This window comes from Halichoeres trimaculatus, unplaced genomic scaffold, assembly GCF_033239565.1.
Source record: "Halichoeres trimaculatus isolate MK-OKI-2021-1 unplaced genomic scaffold, fHalTri1.1 fHalTri1_scaffold_9, whole genome shotgun sequence".
NCBI classification, from domain to species: domain Eukaryota; kingdom Metazoa; phylum Chordata; class Actinopteri; order Labriformes; family Labridae; genus Halichoeres; species Halichoeres trimaculatus.
In genome coordinates this window covers 20,553,145-20,576,956 of record NW_027437188.1, presented here as the reverse complement: position 1 = coordinate 20,576,956, position 23,812 = coordinate 20,553,145, and the positions used below count along the sequence as shown (strand labels likewise).

General features: G+C 39.4%; 1 protein-coding gene across 3 annotated transcripts in view; it reads right to left on the bottom strand.

Annotated features, from left to right (window-relative positions):
- Nucleotides 1–23,812, bottom strand: part of sphkap (SPHK1 interactor, AKAP domain containing) — a 129,506-nt gene that overhangs the window by 54,343 nt on the left and 51,351 nt on the right. For all 3 annotated transcript variants that reach the window (XM_074679047.1, XM_074679050.1, XM_074679048.1), the window contains one exon: nt 4,755–4,851. In XM_074679047.1, coding sequence (XP_074535148.1) covers nt 4,755–4,798 — 44 coding nt within the window. In that variant the 5' untranslated portion in view covers nt 4,799–4,851. The remainder of the gene's footprint in view (nt 1–4,754; nt 4,852–23,812) is intronic.

Genomic DNA, 23,812 nt, shown 5'->3' with positions numbered 1-23,812 from the left:
AGTACATTTTGACCTACAATTATCTTCTGCCCTATTTCAGTTTGTCCCAGATGACTCAGCTAAAATAATCTGTGTGCATCTGATGCCCTTCACCATTTATCACCTCTGTCCTTCAAAGTGCTCCCCTGGTGCTGGATCTGCATATCTGCATGTAGCTGCTGTTCATCTGGCACTCAAACATGGTGTCAGGATGGCTCAAGGTTGTGAATGGGTTGATTTTTAGTTCCCACCAGTATTACCTTTATGCCAGTGGCAACTGCTGGTCAGTCAGGGAGGGGAAGCTCATTTTTTTCCGGCCTACATCGTCAATTTATTTATTTAAATGTAAATTCTACCCTCTGTGCCACCTGCTAGCAGCAGGAGCTGCTATGTGAGACTATACAGGCTGTAAGTGTGAGTGACAGGGGGAGAAGCTCCGGAGCTGTAGCTGTATGCATATTGGTGAAAAAGAGAGAATCTTAAAACACAACGCTCGTCGTTTTTAAGAAAAGTAAACTCACTGGGGATCAATAGCACCTCAGAATCAGTCCAGAACAAGTAAATGTAGAACTAAGAAGATGCTCCGGTGTAGGGTTATACTTCAAGATCGCTGACTGGCTCGTTTCACTGTCAATCAAAAAGGGATTCGGCCCCAGACAGATCATCCAATCATGATACAGAAGCCCAGTGTCCAGGCCAGCCCACTGCCTCATAGACCCCCAAAGACGCTGAGCGTCCGATGGGCGGGACAAGGCCCAGCGTTTATCCAATGACCATCCAGTTTCCACAGTGGAACAGCCCACTCTACACTTCCCCGCTGAAGTCAGCGTCCGACTGTGTTAAAGCGCTGAGACGCTGGGGAGATGAATGAGAAGGAGGTCGAGCCAGTTACCTGTGATAGGTAGCTGATTCTGAACAAAAGATGAAAGAATTCTAACGCATATTTTGTCAATGAAATATATACACAGCAGTACATAACACCACTTTTTGGGGAACATTGTAGGGGAAGCTGAGCTTCCCCTGCAGTCGTAGAGCAATCGCTACTGGTTTATTCTGCATATATATCTTATCCAATGGACAACCATTTCATGTAGAAAAACTTAATATTATTACTTTCTTTTTTTTTTTTTACTTTTTGCTTTTTATACAGTTTTTTCCTGACTCTGTATCCACATGAATAACAGAAACGCTGAAAATAAATACAAAAAGCCTCACCCTGAAACAGGGAGAACAAATTCCTGACAGCAAAAAATGAATAAATAAATAAATAAAAAATAGACAGTGCATCATTTCAGCCTCAACTAATGCAGATGGTAAGAAATCAAAACATCCGCAAATGCCCTCCAGTGCTACACAACAACACACAATGGTCCAGTTCTTTTCAACAACTGTCCCATTTTTATTCTGTCCAGCTCTGGGATTATGTCACACACTCTGCTGAGACAGTGATGCTGTTGCAGCCAGGCATCCATTAGTGCTTCATGACCATTTCTATGCCTCAGTGTTCCCAGAGCATGCACAAGTGTTTGCCTTTTCATTTCCTCCCTCCCTCCCTAACCTGAGCCCCCAGGAGGAACAACGGCTTAGACCCTGATGATATCGGGGAAACTGGGCGTCGTAATCATCCTCAGGCAACAGGCAAGAGTTAATGAGGAGGAGAAACATAGTGTGCCCTCATGTGGTGTGGAGTAAAAGTGCTTGAGAGGGATGGTTGTTTTATCATAAGAGGCCAGTTGTTCAAAGGTTTGATCCCATCTGATTTCAGTTATCGGATTGGATTGAATTTCGAAAATGGGTTGTTCAAAAAGGCAAGAAGGATTTGGAAATCGGATTAGATTACATAATCCAATCCCAGTTTCAACCTGTATCAAAACCTTCAGTTGTGTTGTTGAAAACTTCTCAGTAGGATTTGGATATCTTTGATCCAAAATAACAGGATTATCCTAATCCCAACAGGGGGTAGGATCTCAAGGTGAATTTCAGGCTGGAAATGTTGTAAAACATTAAAACTGTTCAAATATTACAAAAAATGATCAAAAATGATCTTGTTGAAGTATATTTGTTTTTTTATTTGTTGTGGCTCAGATGAGGGGTCATAACATAATTTATAAATGGAAGTGGATGTTGGTGCTTCTTTGTGTTTTGTCTCAAAATCAGAAACTCTTAAAGTGAGTCTAGGCTCTTCTACCTGTTGTTCTTTACCAAACTGGTAGCCCACATTGTGATGGCTTGTCCCAATTAGAGCATTGGTAATCTTGCAACCTGTGCATCTGGATCAGGGTGATCCAATCCAACGTTGCTTTGGAAAAACCAACATAAAACTAAAATGGACTACCTGATCCTGGATAGCAGAAAATGGGAGTTCCAAATCTGGATCATTTTGATCCGGATGAAATTATTTGAACAACCAGGCCCTGGGGGATGAGGAATGAAACCTTATGATCTCTATTGGTGGTGCTCGAGTTAAAAGAAGTGAATCAACAAAACCATCTGGACTTGGCCAGTATGTGGGCTTTTGTTCTGTAAACTAAAACAGTGAAGAAAGAAATAAGAATTGACAGTCTCATTGTAACAATCAACAGCCTCTCACACGATATTAGACTCCTCCCAATGAGGTCAACTTTGGGGAGGTTTCATAGCTCAGAGTTTAAAAATTGACATCTCATTAGTCAAACTTTGACAGCCCAAAAGCCAGCACTACCAGACTGTAAAAATAATGGATGTAGCCAGTGCAACACCACCCCTTGGTTTCTCAACAGAATAAGAAGCCACTAAGTGTGGTGATTGCTGCTGTCATGTTGGGTCTCTGACCCCAGAAGTTGCTATATTCAAAGGAGGAGTGGTGAAAACAGCAGTGAGAGATTGGCCAATTTGTTACAGCTGAACAGTCAACACAAATGGCTAATCTACTGGCTGGTGAATGAGCAAAGGGGTAACCTTCATGTGTGTCAGTTCCCATGGAGTGAGAGTTCATTTCCAAAGACTAAAACTGACAACAAACCGGACTCCAACAGATAGAAAGTGTATTATAAACACTAAACAAGCAATTATGGCAAGCACAGTGTGCATGCACTCCTGGCAGCTTTACCATTCATACACGGGCAGTCGATGCCACCGACAGTCATACATCATCCAAAATCTTGCTAAAATTACACCAATAACACACACACACACAGCAGAGAGGTTAAGTTCAGTGTTTGAATTGGCTGTGTTGATATCTGGCAGAGGAAAGTTGGATAAAATATTGCTCCACATGCAGTCCTAGTCCAAAGACACGAAAACAGTACATATCAGGCTTTCTATTTCTGAAGTTAAATTGGCATTTTAACAAGGGGCCTAACTTTTTTGGTTATTAATCGATTTATTCATCAAAAATAATAAACCGAACACTGAAGAAACTGCAGTATTTTGCTCTTCCTGATGACTCCATCAGATGTAACCACTCAATGAATTAGCCTGATGACAAAACAGCTTTCAGGATACACTAGCTCGTGAAAACATTTGCCATATTAGTTTACTAAATAATGATTACATTTTAAGGGGGAAAATAAATTTGATGTGTTTATGGATTAAGTCTTTTAAATCCCATTTTGTTCTTTATTAAAGTGTAAAACAATGCTGCTTCACAGTTAGTCCAACAAGCTTTGAAATGGTGCGCACATTAAGCAAGAATCTGCATAAATGTAATTTACCATCAATCAGTAGCTGCGTTTCCATTACACCTTCACAAAAAAAGAGGCAATATTTCTAAGGTTTCGATAAAGAACAATTTTGCCTTGCCGGTGTTTCCATTACAACCAGAATTGCGCACAATTTGAGTAAAGTAAAACATAATGTTCATCCAGAAGCTGCACTCATGATGATGCCGATTCTTGAAAAGTTGTGTTTTTACTGTCAGCCGTGATCACGCTAACTCAAAACAGGTACTTACAAAACACTGAATGAAGATCATCATCTCCAGCTCACACACTCTCACTCACACACACACAGACCTCGGCCCCTCCCTCCTGCTGCTCTCTGGCCCTCTCACAGCCGTCCAGCCAAGGTCCATTTGTGTCGCAGTGGACACGTACAAGGAGGTGAAGGAGGTGCGTTGTTATGACAACGTGATGTTTTTGCAAAAAAAAGGTGTTTCCATTGCACTTTTGCAATAAACTTTAATATCAAAACTTCTGAAAAACCACCTCATGAGAGTGTACAAACTTTTTATCCAAATTTGAGAGGTTTTTCGAAAATGTGGCGTTACCATTTTTTTATTGCAAATTTTACGTTCTGCGCAATTCTAGGTGTACATGAAACACAGCTATTAGGTATGACAACTGAGAGTCCATTGTGCAGTTTCTAAAGTATGTTAGCCCTTCGCCTACTATCTAGACATGTCTCGTTTGTGTTTCTTGCTCAAAAGCACCTGAAATAGAGGTGTTCATGTTTTACTGAGCTGGTATCTGAAATACTTAAAGTTGCTATACAGTCGCAGGGCCTGCGACTCTTCAATCTTCACATAAAAGTGAAAGTATAAAATGAAACTGCAGAGAGACAGTATTACAGCTTCTCTATTCAACTGGGATAGTTTGGTGTACAACGAGTCAGCTTGACATTGGCTTAAACAGCAGCAAAAACTGAACAGGCCCTGAAATGTATGTGCTGTGTTGACTTTTGAAACCAAAGAGCTCTGAAATTTTTCAGATAATCAAGTATTTAATATAAGCTAACTTAGCCTGGCTACTTGACATTTTTATCCACATAATAACGTAGAACATTTGTTTGGTTCTTACAGCTCAGTGAAGGTCCGCAGCACAGTCAGCAGTGATGACAGCATCTTGGGTTTTGATGTTGGTCAGTGATCCGAAGGTGCCAGATCGAGTTCTTTACCTGAAAAACACAAGGAAAACGTAATGAGTGACTGTCTATACAACACACACACACACACACACACACACACACACACACACACACACACACACACACACACACACACACACACACACACACACACACACACACACACACACACACACACACACACACACACACACACACACACACACACCAGATGGCAGCTTCCCTGTAAGGTCCAGCAGTTTTCTTCTGCATCATCTGGTCAGTGTTCTGGTTGATGTAGGCAATTAAAGCACAGCAGTTTGTCCTTACCTTTTGCACACTCAAACACAAACACTAAGGATAGGGAGAAACTAACAAACCCACATTGTTTTTTAAAGGAAGAGTTTGTTATTTTTGTACAACTGACCAAAGTTCACTGTTTTGCTTTTTATTTTGAAGCTATGATTCCAATATTAAAGCGAAAGACAGAAACATCAATACTGGTTATAGTTTCCTTTGCAGCGGTGCAAGAGCTCCTGGCATACAATGTGAAAGCCTGTAGTCATGTGGCCCTGAACAGCATGAAAAGTAAAAACTTGAGGAAGTTTCTCACTTTGGAATGTAAATTTGTTGGGTCTGGCTTTGCAAGTGAGAAGTCTGAAATATCAAAGTCGTTATCTGGAGCTCTCATCTCTGTACAGAGTGATGCAAGAAATGTAGAGTTGTTGCCTTTCCCCAAAGAATTCAAGTATCTCTCATAAACACAGTAAATATATATTTTTTCACATTTCTTAGGACTGCTCCATAATTTTGTTGTATTTATTGACAAAAATATGAGTAATGCAGTTTTTTTTATCAGTTATTACACTATATGCCATATAACACCATGCCATGTCCTACCAATTTGATCATACACCATGCCATGACATGCCACTTCATATCGTGTCATGCCATACCATATTTGGTACACCATTTAAAAACAACATGGTGTATTTCTTTGGTCACAGATTTGCATATCACTAACCATCTAGTTGAGATTATGGTGTAAATCTGCAATGAATGCTAACAAACCGATACGAAAACTTCTCTGCCTCGGTTCATCAGCATGTTTGAAAATTATACAGTCCTGCATGGTTGTCACAAGGCTGTGATGAGGTCACAGCAAATTGTAATGAGGTTGCCACACACATTAATGAAGTTATTGTGGGTTTTAATGAGGTCAGAGCATACAGTGATGAAGTAATTAGACTAGTGTTGATACTTAAGCTAATCTCATTCACACACACGTGTGCACATCAATTTCTTCCTGTAACAAGGGAAGGCAACATCCTACCCATGATTGCTAAAGTTGGATGCAATTTGATTAATTCTCATTAACCTTATTTTGTATTAGCATAATACACAACATGGTCTGATCTCAGTCAACAGGTGAAATTCTGCTCTTTTACACAATAAGCAACAATAGGAGAAGAGAAAACATCAAAGGGATCACACTGAAAGGTTTGTGAGGTTATTTTTAGATTCAAATCTAGTGATGTCATCTTTGGACATCACTATCACAGAGGGACAGTTTTGTTGCAAACACATTTTTCTACATCACTCCAAAACGCAGATGTAGAAGAGTACTGATAAAAATGTACAATTGTCTGAGGCTCTGCTCCACAAAAGGTGCCAAAAATATTTGCCCCCACACTAGGAAATTGTTATGTTGCATGGGCAAACATTGTGTTTTGAAGCTTTGAACACACAGCATGGTAAAAGTTACATCATCAGGGTCTTTTCCTTGAAATGGTCACTATTGCTAACAGTATTGCACCTCTTAACATCACCATTACAGCCAGGGTACAGAGAGCCAAGTCCTTTATAATAAAGATGAGGAATTTTTTTTTTTTTTACTTAAAATAAAGATGATGCTGTGGCACTTAACCTACAAGCTTTCAGATTATCTGTAAGTACACAACAAACCTTTAAGAAACACTTGAAAATCAGCTTTAGACATACACAGTCCAAATAAATACATATTGATGAGTTGTGATGTCTCAAAGTTATTTTTACAGTCCTGTTTAAGAACACATAAGAACAAAATGTCCTCTGCCAAATTAAGTGAGTCAGTGCCAGAAGTATTCAAGCATCTGTATCTACACCACCAAAGTTAAACCTGAAACATCTGTTTTTACAGTCTTCATTGTAACTTAAGTCGATTGAGTTAATTTTCTGGCTACCTCAATGAATTAAGTTCTCTTTTCACTCCGTTTTGGCCCCTTGTCAGATTAAGGGATAAATAGCATCATTCGGTGCCTGCCTTGTTGGTACTAGGCAGGTAGTTTACAGTTATTTTAAGAGCTCAGGAAAAAGCTACCTGCTTCAGCCGTAAATGACAGAGTTAGTGCAGTAGGCCTGAACCAAAACAGTACATTTAAGGGTCTGACGGCTTTAAGACAGGTTAAAGCTTGCTATTCATCAAAATGAGATTGAGGGGATGCTAGATTACTTTATTTTAATCACATATGTTGTTTTCTGTGGCTGTGCATCACCACTTAGTACCATGAAGTATGAATTTACCAATACACGTGACAGGACCGAAGCCCCTCTCAGGTCAAAAGGCAGAGTTGAGTTATTTATTGTCTAGTATCATATTCCTGTAGAAAAGCTGAATCCTTAAGGGAGCAATACACAGAGGACCTGCTGTCACAAAATCCTTCAGAGAAAACAAACACTCTGGAAAGTCTTTATATGAACAGATTAGATTGCATTTTTTTCTTGCTACTTGCATTGTCTACATTGTACAACATTGGCACTGCACTAATTATTTCACAGCACCAAAAAAGGTCAAGGTGCAGTGGTTGATAAGAAGTGTCTAAGGTCGTCTCCCACTAGTTTGGCGAGTGCTGTTATCCATTTCAAGAGTTTGCACACATCACAGCTGTGACACCTCAGGTGTTATATTGCCGCAGCCCAGCAGGACATCAGGACCATGCTGAGAAGAAAAAGAATTGCCAACAACACTTAGCATATGCTGTGACGTGCTTTGAGAGTATTACGAGCAGCATGTTCCACATAGGACAGCAAAAGTAAATGTAGAGGCAACTGAACATGTTATTTACAGAATATCTTAACATTATGTCGCAAACACAAAGACCTATTGCTCTAAGAGGACTTTTGAAGTAAGATTTAAGTGGAAGTGATATTTCACTGGGGTCTAGAGAGGGTGAAGCAGAGGGCTTGAGTTAAGTGGGGCCAGGGGGCTGCAGAGACTTAAGTGAGCTTTACTTGCTCTGGCTTTTCCCTGGACGCTGGTGAGTCAGGATGGCAGCCTGGCATCATAGAACCAGCCACCAGCCCTTCCAGCAGTTTTTGTGCTGGTTGGAGTTCAGTATGGCACCAGGTCTCCCTACAGTACCTGCCAAAAAGAGTCTTCTATCCTCTCTCCCCAGTTGACAATGTTTCTCCTTGGTTCAAACATTTGACTTGATGAGGCCAACAAAAATGAGATGAGCATGGAAAGGAATGGCGGTAAATGTGTGTGTGTGTATTGAAGTGGCAGCCACTGACAGGACAGCGCTGAGGCCCGCTGCTTGCTGCATAACCTCTGCTGACTCGACTACTCCATCTTGATTAAGTTTGATAACCCTCATTTCTCCATCTCACCTCATTCCCTCCCCTGGCTTACTCTCCATATGCACCTCCATCTGTGCACTGTTTCACCTGTTCATTTCTCTCTTCCTCTATGTGTTGCAGATTTTTTTTTGCTTAGATACTGATTTTACACTTCTACCTGAACCTTTTCAATAAGACAACACCATCTGGAACCAGCTGCAAGACCAGCACTGTGATATTTTCTGAATAATACTAGAGCCATTTCCAACACTTTATGTGCATAAGGTGCATAATGAGTTTCATTTCATCATCAATATAATTTGAACATGAAACATCAAATGCAACAGATACACAAGAATATGAAGTATGTGTCTAAACTTTTGCCTATAAAAGAAATCTTCCCAATTTGGCCAATGAAATTAAGCTCCAGGTGGCTGATAACCAACTGGTTCTAACAGAGTTTGGATTAAAGCTCATTTAGCTTGATAGCTAAAACACTTATCACTGTTAAAAAATCACATTGTATGTTTCATGTTCTCCCGTGTCTTTGTGGGCTGTGTGAACACAAAACTTGGAAAAAAAGACCACAAAAGACAACTTATTTAGAAGTGATTTTTTTTTTTGGGACTATTTGAGAACTTGATTAGATTTCCAGTAGCAGAAGCCTTGGAGAGCATGTCACTGAACATGCTAAGACAATCTACATTAACTTTTAATCGAAGACAGAGGCACACCACACTACATGGGTATGAACTGAGTCCTGATCAGTGTAGTCCACTGTATTCTATTAACAAAGACCACATGGATCCATTTGTTGCTGGGCATGATGTGACATGATGTACGTAAAACAGGGTATGCAATAACAAGTAGGGGCATTTCCAGCCAATGTTGGCAGGGGTGGGCAAACTGGAACAGATTCCACAACTTCCAAAGTACACCAAGAGGAATTAAAAGTACAAAAGGGTCAAAACTGCAGAAACATTGGTGTTGGTCTGGAAAAAGTTGTTCTTTTTACTATATTTAAGCTTTTGGCCCTCGGCAGGGTCATGGTAAAGCATTCTACAGAAAAATTGGAAAAAAAAAAAAAGAAGAAGAAGAAAAAGTCAGAAACTTCTAATCATATCCATCCGCATAATGTTGGCCAATACTGCAAATTGTCTTTCCAGGTTCTGAGCGCTAACTCACAAATGCATTTCATTGATTGCTGTTCTTGTGTTGTAACATCTTACAGACAATTGACTCTAACAACACCCATCCTTGGTAAAGCAAATACATTTCCTTTTTAGTTCAGTTCCTTTTAGGTCTTATAAAATATAAAAGCAAACTAAAATTGGAAACAAAAAGTCAAAACTAGATTTTAAAAATGGTTAATAAATAGATATTTGAAAAATATTTAAACCTTGCACAAAGCACTGGGTGAGTTACCTCTGTTAAAACTGGAACTTGTCAACGAATCAACCATGCTTTTTACCAATATTTCTTTTGTGTTTTAACAGTTTTGGTTTCCATACGACTCAGCTTTTGTTTTTCCTTTTAAGATATCAACTGATTTGCTTCATTAGACCAACATTGCACTCATTTTTCTATAGTGCCTGTAAAGCTGTGTAACTTTTAAATCTAAGGTGTACTGAGCACCTGCTCCTTGACAGAAGAATTCAGACAGCAAACGCAGAGCTATATTTAAAGCCATGTTCAGCTGGATAATCAGTGGTAACATGCTTAAATCAGCTCTGCAAATTCTCAGGTTGTCATTTTGTGACAAAGTAGCTCCAGCATGGGGGGAGAAAGTGAGGAGGAGAGGAGAGAAGCTGTCAAGGAAATGAGTCATGAAGAGGACTAACCTGCACTAGGAGCTTCGCATCCTGAATGAATGTACCAGAGTGTGTGTGTGTGTGTGTGTGTGTGTGTGTGTGTGTGTGTGTGTGTGTGTGTGTGTGTGTGTGTGTGTGTGTGTGTGTGTGTGTGTGTGTGTGTGTGTGTGTGTGTGAGTGCACATTGTCTGGGTTTGTTGTGAGTTTGTGGTGAAGAGCAAGATGAAGGGCTCCTGCTTGTCTTGTAGAAGTCATCTTGTCGATGTCCCTCACACCAAGGAGAGCTGTCTTACTGCTGTTATGTTAAAGGCTCATTATTAACTCTGAGCAGCAGGTAGGCTTTTTGAAGACAGCTGTGAATAAAATGTCACACGGCCTCAGCCACTGTTTCTTTTTTATTACTTTGGTATACAGAAAAATCATCTTTCTGCTCCTGCTGACCAGTGCAATGATGTAGGAGGTTAGTGGAACCAAAAGGATAAATCCATGAACAATACAAAGATGACCTCAAAGAATAATGCCTGATGTACACCGCGTTGTTTGTTAGAAATCCAAATAAGTAAAAACAAACAACGCTGCATTTGGGGTCAGTGGCTGGTGATTTTTGAGATGCACTACATGCTCTGTTATTTCACCTCCTACTCCTTCAGACACCAAGAGCTTCGCGAAAACTAAAAGTGGAAAATGGAAAGAAGGAGGTGGAGGAGGGATGGTTGAGGGCATGGACAGATGCACTGACATTTTTCACCCATTACTATGGTCCACAGTGTGTACTCTGCCCACATACACCACTACCCCGGATAAGTGTGTCCAACAGTGTGGAACAGAAACAGGATGTTCACAGAGGAACTTAAAATAGAAGAAGCAGGGCAAAGCTTGGCCTGAAGACTGATTCAGGTCTTGCCACTGACATATTCAGACAAAAGTAACTTATCTGCTTTTCGAAAGGGATTATGGATTGAGAGTAGCTTTATGAAGCAGATGAGAAGGAAAGGAGCAGACCATTGAGGGGTTAGGGTTGGGCCACCCTTGAAAGCTCATTGACCACACCAGGCAATGCCCCAAAATCAAGAATCAAGGAGTCAGATGAAGGGAAAAATGTTCATTTATGTGGGTGCACAAAAAACTGTATGGTACCTTTACATAAAACATAGCCCAAACGGGACGCTCCAACCTGGATATACTCATACAAACCATTGTTACAGAGTTCTGACCAACCACAACCAAGAATGATCGAGACAGTCCTGAAACAGAAATGAGAGAAATCCTCATCATTGTTTTAGAAATTCCCTGTTCAGATCCACAGACCACCTTAATACACGAGTCTTTTCAAGCAATTTATCTTTAAGTGTCTGTGGATGACAGTGATGTGATAACTAAGGACACTTTATTTTGTCACAGCATCTGACTGGCATTTGAAGGGTGACATAATTCAAACAACACCCCACTCTTTCTTTTGAAGGTGACAGACAGTCTATGCTTGAATTTCCATCAAAAACACAGTTTTTTCCTCTCTGCTTGTCGTACTCTTAATGAATATTTGCATATTTAATGCTTCTCTGTCCACAGTCAGTATATCTTTCAGTATATCTTTCCTTTCTCTCTGACTATATGTGTGCTGCATATTTAAAGGATCAGATTGTGTCTTAGATTCCACATGCTCATGCAGCCTGTCTGGCATAGTTATGTACAAATGTACTGCACTGGGCAGAGAGATCCCTTAATGCAGAGGCTGGTTTTGTGTCTGCCTTTCTGTTTATAGATCTTGATTTTCTGAGTGATGAAATATCCCATTCTAATGTTCAGTTCTGCATCTTGAAATAAAAAACTGAACAAGGTAATTCTGGAAAGGGTATGTGTATGTGTACATTTACAGAGTAAAACCATAGACTGTACATAGAGTGGACAGTGTGGCTGTGCCATTTTTCATTATACGGTTTTGAAGCCAAAGAACCCCCGTCACAGGCGCAGCCATTGTAGCAGTTGTGCAGCCAGAGTCTGCACAGTAGACGATGAGGGATTCTAGGAGAATCTGAGTGGAGCTGGGTGACAAAAATATATAGATATTTTTTTCTTTTGAGAGTCTAATCACTTCTTGACTCTACCTCCCGACATATTTACAATTCCCGAAGAAAATACACGGGAATGGCAGCTGTCAATCATCATTGAATGTTCTGTAAAGCCTTGTTTTTAACATCGTATAACTAATGAAAACAAAACTTTTTAGAAAAAAAGGGTACTTGAATACAAGACAGCCAAATGATATCTTCAAATCACCACAACAATCGGACGTGAGAAACATTTCTACGAGGAGTATTTATTTTTTAAGTTTGACCACAGCCCATCTGGAATGGCTGGAAAGCCAGACTTTTTTTTACCTATATTCCAGCCAGCCACCAGGGGGAGCAGTTTTTGTGGCGACCCCACTTCGAGCCGAGCAAGCGGACGTCCATTTTTTTTACAGTCTATGAGTAAAACGAGCAGTCAATTTAAGGATGCTACAAGGAGGATCTGTTTTAATTTCTCTCCCTCACCACCTTCTGGCCCAGAGTCTCACGCACACTGTCGTAACTTACTTTTAGTGAGGTGTGTGTTTTTTTTAAATACATGAAGATCTGATGAACACATTTTCTTTGTTCAAGACAAGTTTTTACTGGATACAACGCGCCAATGTAAGGTATTTATCAGCACAGTTACGTAGTGATATGGTTTGAAACGTGACATCAAGCAAACATACCAGCTGGCTATATGCAGCAACAATGGCAGACTGGTGCTACAACGCATCCGTAGGCTAACGGGACAACAAGTAAACACGTCAGTTTGTAAGTAGCTTAGTCGCCGTTTATATTTAGCACAGCTGGCAGTCCGGTGCTTGAAGACATGTCTGTAATGCGTAATGCTAGTAAATCCTGGTTAGCTACGCCCTGCCAGTCATCTACCAAGCAGAACTAACAAAACCGCACTCTTCATTTTATTGATAGACTCTCAAGTTTGAACAGACCACTGCAGAGTACCTGCTTCATGTGGGTTGGAATGAACATTATCACAAACAGCTTGGCCCCTGTGTTAGCCTTTAGCTTGAGCTGTGTCACTCTCCCGTTTAGCTTTCTCCTGCTCTTCTGTCCTTTTTCTGTTGGACAGTTAGGCTCCTGTGTCTACCATCAACTGCAAAATTAATCACAGAAATCATTTTCAGTAGAGAAAAACACAGATATCTGTGCTTGACCCAACCTGAAAGCTAAGCGGTAGCAATTTAAATAACCCGTAGCAGTAATATTGGCGCTGATAATCTAATTCAAAGTGTGGAATACGATCAGGCATATATCTAGAAGGGAGACTTTTTCAAGATCACTTTAAAAACTCCTCACAGCCCCTTTAAGCAGTAAAAGGAAACTAATTCATTTCATAATATTCTATATTTTTAATCACGTTGTTTTTGGGGAGTACATCAGTCTATTAAACAGTCTTTTATTGTTACTTATTAATAGAATTAAATAGCCTTTTCAAGTAGAAAGTTGTTTTTTTTTTTTTGTCAGAAGTTTAGTGTTAAGGATATTGTTTCATAGGAACTTTGTAGCACAAATAGTTTTACTGAGACTAGCTTGTTTTTGGGGTATTTGAGGTTAGGTTTTTTATTATTCCTCTTTATTAAGTTTTTATATCTTTTATAACGGAAAAAAAAAATCTTTTGAAAACAAGTCTCGTCAGATTAAAAATTACCATCTCCCTGGGGTTCTTTTCCCAATAACAGAGAGAGATGTGTCAAAAATCCTTAAGACTTCACGCTGAACTCTTCATGTCTTTCATTCCAGGGTTATGTATTCATGCTTTTATCATTTCATGATCCAACAAACTAGATTAGAGAGTAAATTTGGGTTTTGGTTCTCCCTCTTTTTTTTTCGTCTTTAAATAGGTTTCGTCTGAGGCAGGTCTTTTAACATTGGTACATTACATCCATGGGGGGTATTATAGTGTACAGATCTGACTGCTGCCCTGTTATCAACGTATACATTCATTAAAGACCCTATTACATCCACATCCCCTCTGTTAAAGGTGTATCATGCAGTGAGGAGCAGCCAGAGCAGATTTAAAGACAAGACAAGGCACACTTTCTACCGAGCAAATCCAAAAGTGGGTATTGATGTGGTCTTTCTGTCACCGTCACCCTGATAGGAATCAGTCTGAAACATTGCTGCTATTTAGCAATTAGTCATTACTAAGTCAAAGGCAAATTAAACTGTTAACTTATTATTCAACAGTTGTTTAAATTGGTTCATTCATCACTTTATCCATCTCAACAGAATCCTCCAAAACCAGAAAACACATTTTCTTTAACTCATGTCACAAAGAAAAAATGAGAATAATAATAAAAAAAGCCAAGAAATGTTGATTCACTAAGCTGCCAGTCTGTGTTGTTTTCTTCTGTAGACCAACAGTAAGACCTTGTGCGCAGTGACTTCACACAGCTATATGTACCACATGAAAGCTGCTGCATTTACCTTTACAAAAACAGCAGATTCCTGTATAAGGGCTAAAGTTTCCCAAGTTCGCAAAGGAGATAACACACAAAAGAATTAAATCTGCATCTGTCCTTTGGTGTTAATCCAGCTCATCCTCAAGTGGTTTGGAAAATGGCTTTATAAAGTTACAGATGTGTGTGAGTAATTTCTCACAGAATCAGATCTTTGAAGCGTGCCAGCTCCTCACTCTTTGAAAGTCACAGAGCAACAAGCTGATGATGATTCATCTGTAATTTACAAAGGATCTTTGGCTTGTGCCCTGAACAGTTATCTAGTCCTTGTGTCAGGAGAAAAAAGCTAACTGAATGTAGTGACAAACCCTTCTTTCTTCACGCTGACTCACACATGCCCTGTGCTCACTTCTTTGTCTATTTTTCCCAGTTGCTCTGCTTCTTTATCTCCCTCCTACTTGTTTTTCACTCCCAGCCCACTCTCTCAGTGGGAAGGAGGGACAGACACTGCTTAGTTAATGCTCCTGCTGGTTAGGTGTTAGTTTTGCAGTCACTTTCAGCTGCAAGTTGACTAACAAATGGTCGTTATTTAACATTTGACCACATCTTGCTTCATCTCTGGCTCATGACGGGGTGTCTGAAGACATTGACACCTTGTCAACTAGACAGTTGGTCTGAAGAGATCCTGCTGCTCCAGGATTTGTCATGTGGCAACCACCAAGTCAATTAAGAGGAGCTTGCAAGTTCTCTGTATGCAGTGATGAAACAGAGAGTACCAGAGGACCAGAAAATGAGTTTCAACTTGATTATTTGGCCACGACAAGGAAAGACTAACAGCACATCATGAAACATAATCCCCATAACAAACCAAAGCAATATTCTGGGGAAGTTTACAAATAACCACTTTGGCTGGAAAAAATAAATGAAGTCATTACTCTCCTCTGTGAATGGGTTTCTTGTCCCAAGTTTCCCAGTAAGATATGAGTCAGATGTGAACATGTTAGGCTTTTTTTTTTTTTTTTTACCAATTTTGACATTGCAATCCTGCTGTTGGGATGCTCAATTTTGGCTCTAATACAAACAACGTGATGGATTATTATTCATAGTTAGCAGAAGTGTTCAGTTAAAGTTCAATAAAACAGGAAAATTGTGGAAAACTCATTCATTTCATCAAAAGTAATTAAACAAATACATAAGTATTGACTATTTCTGTTGTCCTGCTACTTTGTCTGAGGACAAAATCTTTCTGTCTCAGCTACTGGCAGTCTAACAGTGATGGATGCATGACCATTAGTGTTGGAATTTGCTGGTAATACAGCATTAAACAGACAGGTCAGATAAGCATCACAACAAATCAGTGTTCAGGACTCTAGCTATTTGGGAATATTAAGAAAAATATAATGATTTAAAACATGAATCATTCATTCCTCTGACTCTTTCATGTTCTTTCGGCAAGTTTTTTATTTTCTAACTTATGACTAATTTGATTTAGTCTAGTCTTCTTCCTGTTTTTGCTAGAGGTGATTCACCAGGCAAAGCTAAAAATAAGAGAAAAGAAATTGATTTCCACCTCGTGTTTCAAATGTTCCAACTGTTTTAAGTTCACCTGAGCTTTGGAAATCTGTTCACCCTGTCAGGGGACATTTTCTGATGTAGCCATCTGCCTTAGTCACCTCAGTTCATCATGCTCTCTTGTGTTTCAGACACACACCCATTCAACACACACACAACTTTTATTTGTTGTTTAGTCTACTTTATTGTATGTGGGGGGTTTGTGTTTGGATGGATGGGTGTGTGAGTGCCTGTCTGTCTGATGTGGCCTGTCAGGTGCGACCATGCAGAGCCTGGTGACAGAAGGACAGGGGTGACTCAGATGGACTAAGAAGTCTTGTTTCAGTTCTGAAAAAGTGCAGAGTGTGATAGAAGAGAACACAAGAAGCCTAAGATTGAGGTGCTGTGAGTTCGTTTGCTGTGTGGAAACAACCAGAGGGCCTCCTTCATCCTTCTAGCCTCCCAGTTGCTGCGTCCAGACTCAAACAATTGTACTTAACTCTTGGCCTGGCTGTTTGCCTGAGTGTCTGCTGAAAAGAGCAAAACAGAAAACAGCTCTTTTTTGTTGTTTGTAGCATTCTTCTATCCTTGGCGATGTGACTGTATTTAATGTGTTTTGCCAAAGCTGTTTAAGTAAAGCACCACAGAACAAAAGGTAAGTTTACCATCCAAAGATATGTGTCTTATCAGTACTAGTAGGATTCCTCTGTTTGTGTATTACTGAAAATAGTGGGTCTATAAATAGCAAAACCTGGTGATGGATTGTCTGCACACTGGGGTAGCAAATTGTGGTCATGGGGCTCAGGCAGCACAGGTCCATGACTTGGTAGACATAAACAAAGCTTAGCACAATGTTCCAATCAGGATAAGAATCCAACAATACAAACAAACAGAGGGCCTTTCTCTACCTGTAAATAACAGCTCTAATTGCACTCTGTCAATTTGGCTGCATTTACATCTCTGTTTTATAGCTATGTCCAACCTGGTTGCACATGTATAATTACCAAACATTTGTTCATTAGTGTATGGGAAAGTCAATTTCCTTTTCATGTCATACGCTTGAGTACGTCGCTGTTTCCTGTCCATCCACTCCAGTCAAATACTGTATGTGGTTAATTTTTTAATCCTGACAGACGACTCTAGCTGCTGCTTTGCTGACATAAAATCAGAGGCGCCTTCAGGATTCATGAAGAGAAACTGACGAGTAAATTATTCTAGACACTGTAATCCAACTCAGATTAATGGAGCTGGATGACTCTAAAATAATAGATGTATGCCCACGGAAGGGCATACAATACATTTTGACCTGTCTATATGCATCAGTGTACCAAAATGCTGACATCAATGGATCCTACATTTTGTATCTCAGATATTACTGGTTGCTAATACTGGTTCAGTACTTGAAACCAGCTTGCCAACCCCTTCTCTGCATATCAAAGACTCTTGGGTATCGGATGTGGGTGATGATATCGCAGATTCTATGGGCTCAGGGACTAGCTAGGATCAAACTCTGTTCAATCAATGCTAAACTTCAACTTATTTAATTTAAAGGCATTCACCAGCTGCATTTTTCAAGACCAAACTGAGTAGGATTTTCCCTCTGTCTCTCCTATCTGTAATAAATGTAGATCTGCTGATGGGACTTTGGGGCATCTTTTCTGGTCTTGCCCTGAGCTCAGAAATTTCTGGAATAAAATCTTTCATCTGTACAGTGATTTATATGCTATGCAGCTGATTCCGACAAGTCTTCTTATAGTGCTGGGTTGCTCAAATGTTCTCTTACCCTTCCTTTTCCAATTCAACAAGCTCTTATGTTTGGTATAGTTATCGCAAAGCGGGTTATCCTGAGAGAGTGGAAATCAGCTTTTCCTCCATGCTACGAATTATGGTTGAATGACATGGTTTCCTGTATTTATTTGGAGAAAATCCAGTACACCCTGTTGGACACTCATCAAAGGTTTCTGGATATTTGGGGCCTTTTCATTGACTATATTCAGAAGGACAGGTGGCAACCCCAGGACCAACCACACTGAACTGTTGTCCCTTGGATTATATTTTATACCTGGTGGTACCTGGTGGTACTTTTTTTAGTTGTTGTTCTGTGTGTTGTGTGTTTTTGTGTGTGTGTGTGTGTCTATTCTGTGTGATTATATTTGAAAAACCATAAATAAAGTGGTTAAAAAAAATGAAAAATACTTGAAACCAGTATTGTGTCTCAACAGGGTTAAAGCGTTCAACCACAACAAGCATTGTTTCTCTTGGTAGTGGATACTGCTGCCTTGTAAAGACAGACACTATATGATTTCATCTTCTCGTTCAGGAAAATGCTGCTTTCTCATTCATTTACATCAGAGTAACATTCCTCTGTTTGTCCTACAAAAAGTTAAGAGTGTCAGGAAATTCTACTGTTATATCATGTAGAAATAAAGCATCAAAAGAGTACCAGAACAGTGGTATACCATGCAACACTAATGGAGATTATTTTTCCACAGAAATGTATTTCTTAAGCTTACAAACACATTTACAAGTAAGTCTGTGGGTTTTGCTCTTTACATTTATGTTTTCTTGTCCTTCCTATTTTATTTAGACTCAACTGCTATGGCTTGATAACACCTTACTTTTCAGTCAATACTAAGAGCACACTCTAACATGGGGACATTATTTACTTTTAAGCCAATCACACACAAGCTGCTCCACAGTGCATTTTCTGAGGGTGTGTTTATCTTAGATGAGACTATTCTGACTTAGCATTTCTCACCTTTGTTCCTGCACACTCACCACTCGGGTCTATTTTCTCTGGCAAATGTTGAACAGAAAATAAGTAGTAATCTCCTCAGAAGTCTTAAAAGGGAGAAGAAGCAAACACTAGGTGGAAATCAAGTCCGAACAGCAGTTTTACCTCAACAAGATCCAAAGGGGGGTTAGTTAGCTTTACTTTTGACACAGTTATTGGGAAAAAAAAAAAAGATAAGTTTGGCACTGATCTTATGCAACACTGAAAAGCTGGTAGATCTCTGTGGTTCAAGTGATTCAGTAGAAAGTGATAATTATTTTTTGGTATCACCACTTGTCCCTGAAGGAAGGGAATGACATGCATCAGACCACTAGTTTGCCTTTTTTCATCCTCTGAGATGAAAATAAGCTTCAGCAAGTCTGGACTGCCAACCCTGCCAAGGAGTCAGGTCTGTAATCTTGTAGTTGGGTTGTGTCTAAAACACATTTGATCGGGGCCACTCAGTGTTAAATTCAAAGACGAAATAACGAAACATCTCTGCAGCTGGTTTTTCACTTGCTGTCTAGCTGTAATAAATGATTTCAATTTATCACTTGGAAGTTTTTTTTTTGTTTTGGAAACTATCATAGATAAAAACATGCACAACTTAATGAGTCTCTCTATCAAAGAGATTTCATCCTCTCATCAAAGCTTGAATTTCCCCCAGAAAATAAGTTCTGTTGCTGCACATTCTTAATCTACGAAAACCCGTCTCATCCACTCTATATGATGCTCTTTCTACTGAAAAACTGAACATTTAAAGACAGCCTGCAAGCTTCCAGGTTGAACTTTGAGATTCTTATCCACACATGACCTTCACACAGTGATTTTTCCCATTAGTTTGAAGGGGTGGGAAGGTCTCAGAGTGTTCAGTAGTCACTGTGTAATGGGACAATAATCCAAGATGGTTGGCAAAAGTGTGATAGTTCTGTCATGTAGTTGGAAATGGGAATGAGTGATTGTCAAAGAATGTGGTGAACAGAAAAGACTAAGGCTGTTTTCCAAACCACCTACTACATACTACATGTGAATGTAGTGTGTTGTAGGCACTACATACGACCTATTGCTTTTGCATGTAGTATGCAGTATGACTGTTCTGTTGGGTCTGTTTTGTAGTATACTACTCTGGGTTTGAGTTTCGGAAGGCAAAGCAACAGCTGACTTTTTTTATTTATTTATTTATTCTTTTTTTACCTTTATTAGAAATGTACAAAACAAACTATGGGTAGATTGTGACATCTTAATTATTTAGTTAATCATGCCACAGCGGAAACTTCACAATTGATTTTTAATCTTACACCAAAAGTTAAATTGTTTATTTAAAAAAAATCTGGAAGGGGCTGACTTTTTATTCTTACAGAAACACTTCCATATGATCCACGGATGGTTAAAAAAGGTAAAGTTTGTATTATTTTGTTTGGGTTTTAATGAATTTGTGGAAATAAACACCTTCTATACAACTTGAAGTGACAAGATTTACGAGTGTTTCTTTCTCATCACTTCACTTGTATCTCACGGACCATCTATGTTAGTGATGTTCTGTTGTAGATGTGATGCCGACTCATTTAAGGTAATTCACCAAAACCTGCCACCTGCATTGACAAACAGTTAGCGCTGTGCATTGTGGGGTAGGTTGTCAGGTAGACTGGTCTGTTGCATACTGAGAAATTTTCCTGAATCAGTAGGACATCCGGGGATTTTTGGCATACTGCAGTTTTTGCAAGTTTTCACATACTACCTTCTACTTACTGTAATTCAGCCAAAAATAGTGGGTACTGGTAGTGTAGTAGGCGGTTCGGGAAACAGCCTAAGACTATGCCCTGGTCAGGCATTGGTCGCATGATACGAACTACAGCACTCCATTCACTTGCTTGTATTGGACTTTTGAAACCTCTGCCAGCTGGCACAACACAAAGATTCTCCCAACGACTCCCTCCCCATAGTTTCTCCTAACTTGTAATAAAAAAAAAAGCTCAGGTAAAGTCAAAGCAAAATCAGGAGCCTGTCTCAGGTAATTTCTTAACTAGCAGTGGTAGCAGTGCTTTTGTTTTGTAGTCCTTGCTCATTGGATTTATTTGTCTGTGTAACCAACAGCAAGTAACATGAAGCTGACACACAAGCTGACATGAAGGTAACGCCTCAATATTTCCTGCTGAAAAACCTCAACTGATACAGGCATGATGACAGAGTCAACTTGTTAATTGTAAGACTTCATTTACTGGCAGATTTAAAGCCTGGCAACATACTAGAGAAGGAAAATGCACTGATTTTTTTTTCGCCTTATCTTAAAAGTTTGGTAAAATTTCCTTAAACAGATGGCAGGTATAATGAGTAGTGTCTCTTTTACTGAGCTATACTATGTAGTAAAACTACTCCTCTTCATCACTATCTGTCAGCACTCATCCCGCCTCTCCCTCCTGCTCTATGCATTTGTTTCAGCTTTCTTTAATAGCCCCTCTGCATTATTTACACCTCAGAGCTATTTTAAGATGCCTTGAATTATGTACACATGCAATCTAAATGAAGCCAGCCACAGACCAGGAAGTGTTTGATAGCTCCATGGATCAGCTGTGAGTGTACAATTGTTTTGCTGACAGCACAGTGTGTGTTCTTACCCCAAGCAGATGTGCCAGGCTGGAGACATAAACAGGAGTGAAGATAAAAGAGTGTGTGTATTGCTTGAACTTGAATGTAAAGAGTGTGTGTGTGTGTGTGTGTGTGTGTGTGTGTGTGTGTGTGTGTGTGTGTGTGTGTGTGTGTGTGTGTGTGTGTGTGTGTGTGTGTGTGTGTGTGTGTGTGTGTGCCTGGCAGTCTGATCTCATGTGTTCCTGTAACACTGCAGGGATCAATTGTCTCTGTGTCCATTAGTGTAGCTCTCTGAGCCTTTGGGATAAGCATGGAAGGTGATGCCTGCACTATAGCGGGCAGACATAGCGTGTGCTCTCATCCATTTAATCCCTGTCTACTCCTTTGTTTCCCTTCCTCTCTCCTTATATTTCACCCTTTCCTCACTCTCATATATTTTGTATAACAGCACATTAATCCTTTTCCAAGCTGTGCATCCTGTCTCACACTGATTAAATGTTCTTTTTTTAAGTACAGTTCAAACTGATCTCATACAAAATACAGAACAATGCACAGTCAATAAACACAAAAGGCTTATTTTTTGCCATTGTTTTTTAGCTTTTTGTTATAGCAGAGTAAGAAAAAGCAACAACAGGGCAGGCTGTGAACTTCCCTGTTGATCATTCCAGATTTTAAAGTTCAACAGTTGTTTACTGGTAAGATTGGGAATTGATAAGATTTTGTCAATACTGATGCCCTTATTGATTCTACTCATCGATCTGATTCTTTATCGATTCCCTTATCAATTCCTGTCTTGAATTTTCTTGGTACAACAAGTAGCTTTACAGGTTTTCTGTGTCAACAACATTTAATTGAGTTTATACTGTAAGTGAATAAAATGTAATTGGTCTCTGAGTCTGGATATTTCTGAGCATAATTATACAGAAACAGGTAAAAATTGCACACTATGTGACGTTGATGTACTGTGTTGTAATATATTTATAATTCAAGTAGGCCATCTAGTGTCTCAAAGTGGTTATAGCAATGGTTTAAGTTGTTTGGAAGCTTTCCGTAGTTATGAAGTCAGCCATGAGCATTTCAAGTGTCTGTTAGCTTTTGACATTTGAAATTCTCAGTATTTTTTTTACAAAGATTTGATGTGATATGTTTCTGTGATTAAAGTTTAAATTCTAATCTGAAGCTGAAGTTATACTGATGTATGCTAACTGCTAGCATATCAATGCAGTTTCCCATATACGTTGGCATCAAGCTTGCACTATTTTGTTATTTTGGTAAATAAGGTGATTTATACCATTTCAAAAGTAGTGAATATGAATCTCCTGAGAGAGAGTAATGTACATTTTTTTATGAAGTCAGTTCTTCAGTAAACTTCAAGCTGGAAATCCTGAATCAGAGTTTTCTTGGGAAACGTTATCTAACTGCTAAGCTAAGATAGCTGCAGCAGACTAGTCAAAGTAATGCCCGGCTCTGGCACAATGTAAAGAATTGATAAGGGAATTGTTGAGCACAAAGGCTAATGATATCAATGGATTGAAACATTCCTTATCAATTCTCAACAGGAACCGGTTTTTGATTCCCATCCCCATTTACTGGTAATAAAAACTGTCAGAAAATTACGTTATAACTCAATAACTCATCTGCAACACCCAAAAGTCCTCCAAAAGGAGAAAGGTGCTGCAAATCCATTCACATATGCAGAAGTCCCAGAAAAAATGTAGCTATGGAAATGTACCCCAGAAAAAAACTTAAAAAGAAAAAAAAAAAGGAAAGAAACAATTGACATCTGTAGCTTTGATGAGAATACAACATTGCAAACCCATCAACCCACACCATGAAGACTGAAACAAAATAGAATACTGCAAACTGGAACATAATGACTGGAGGGCTCCAGCTCTTGACGAGTGTTCAGTGGAAAAGTTTATTCCATTCATTATTGACAGGAGAAGTTTGGAAGACATGGAAGGAAACTAGTTTTCTTATCACGTGACGACCCAGAGCAGCGTTTGTGAGGTCGAGGTCTCACTGACTACTGCACAGAAACAAAACTTTCTAGCATATAGATACTGATAATACTATAGAGAAACTGTTCTTCCGGAGAGTTAGCCAGGCTTAAGTAGAGACATGCGTATCATTCATCAAGGAAACCTAAAAAACCCTACCCCGAATCTTTTATTAACATGATACTAGTTTTATAATCAGAAGGCTCATATCCTCAACCATTGG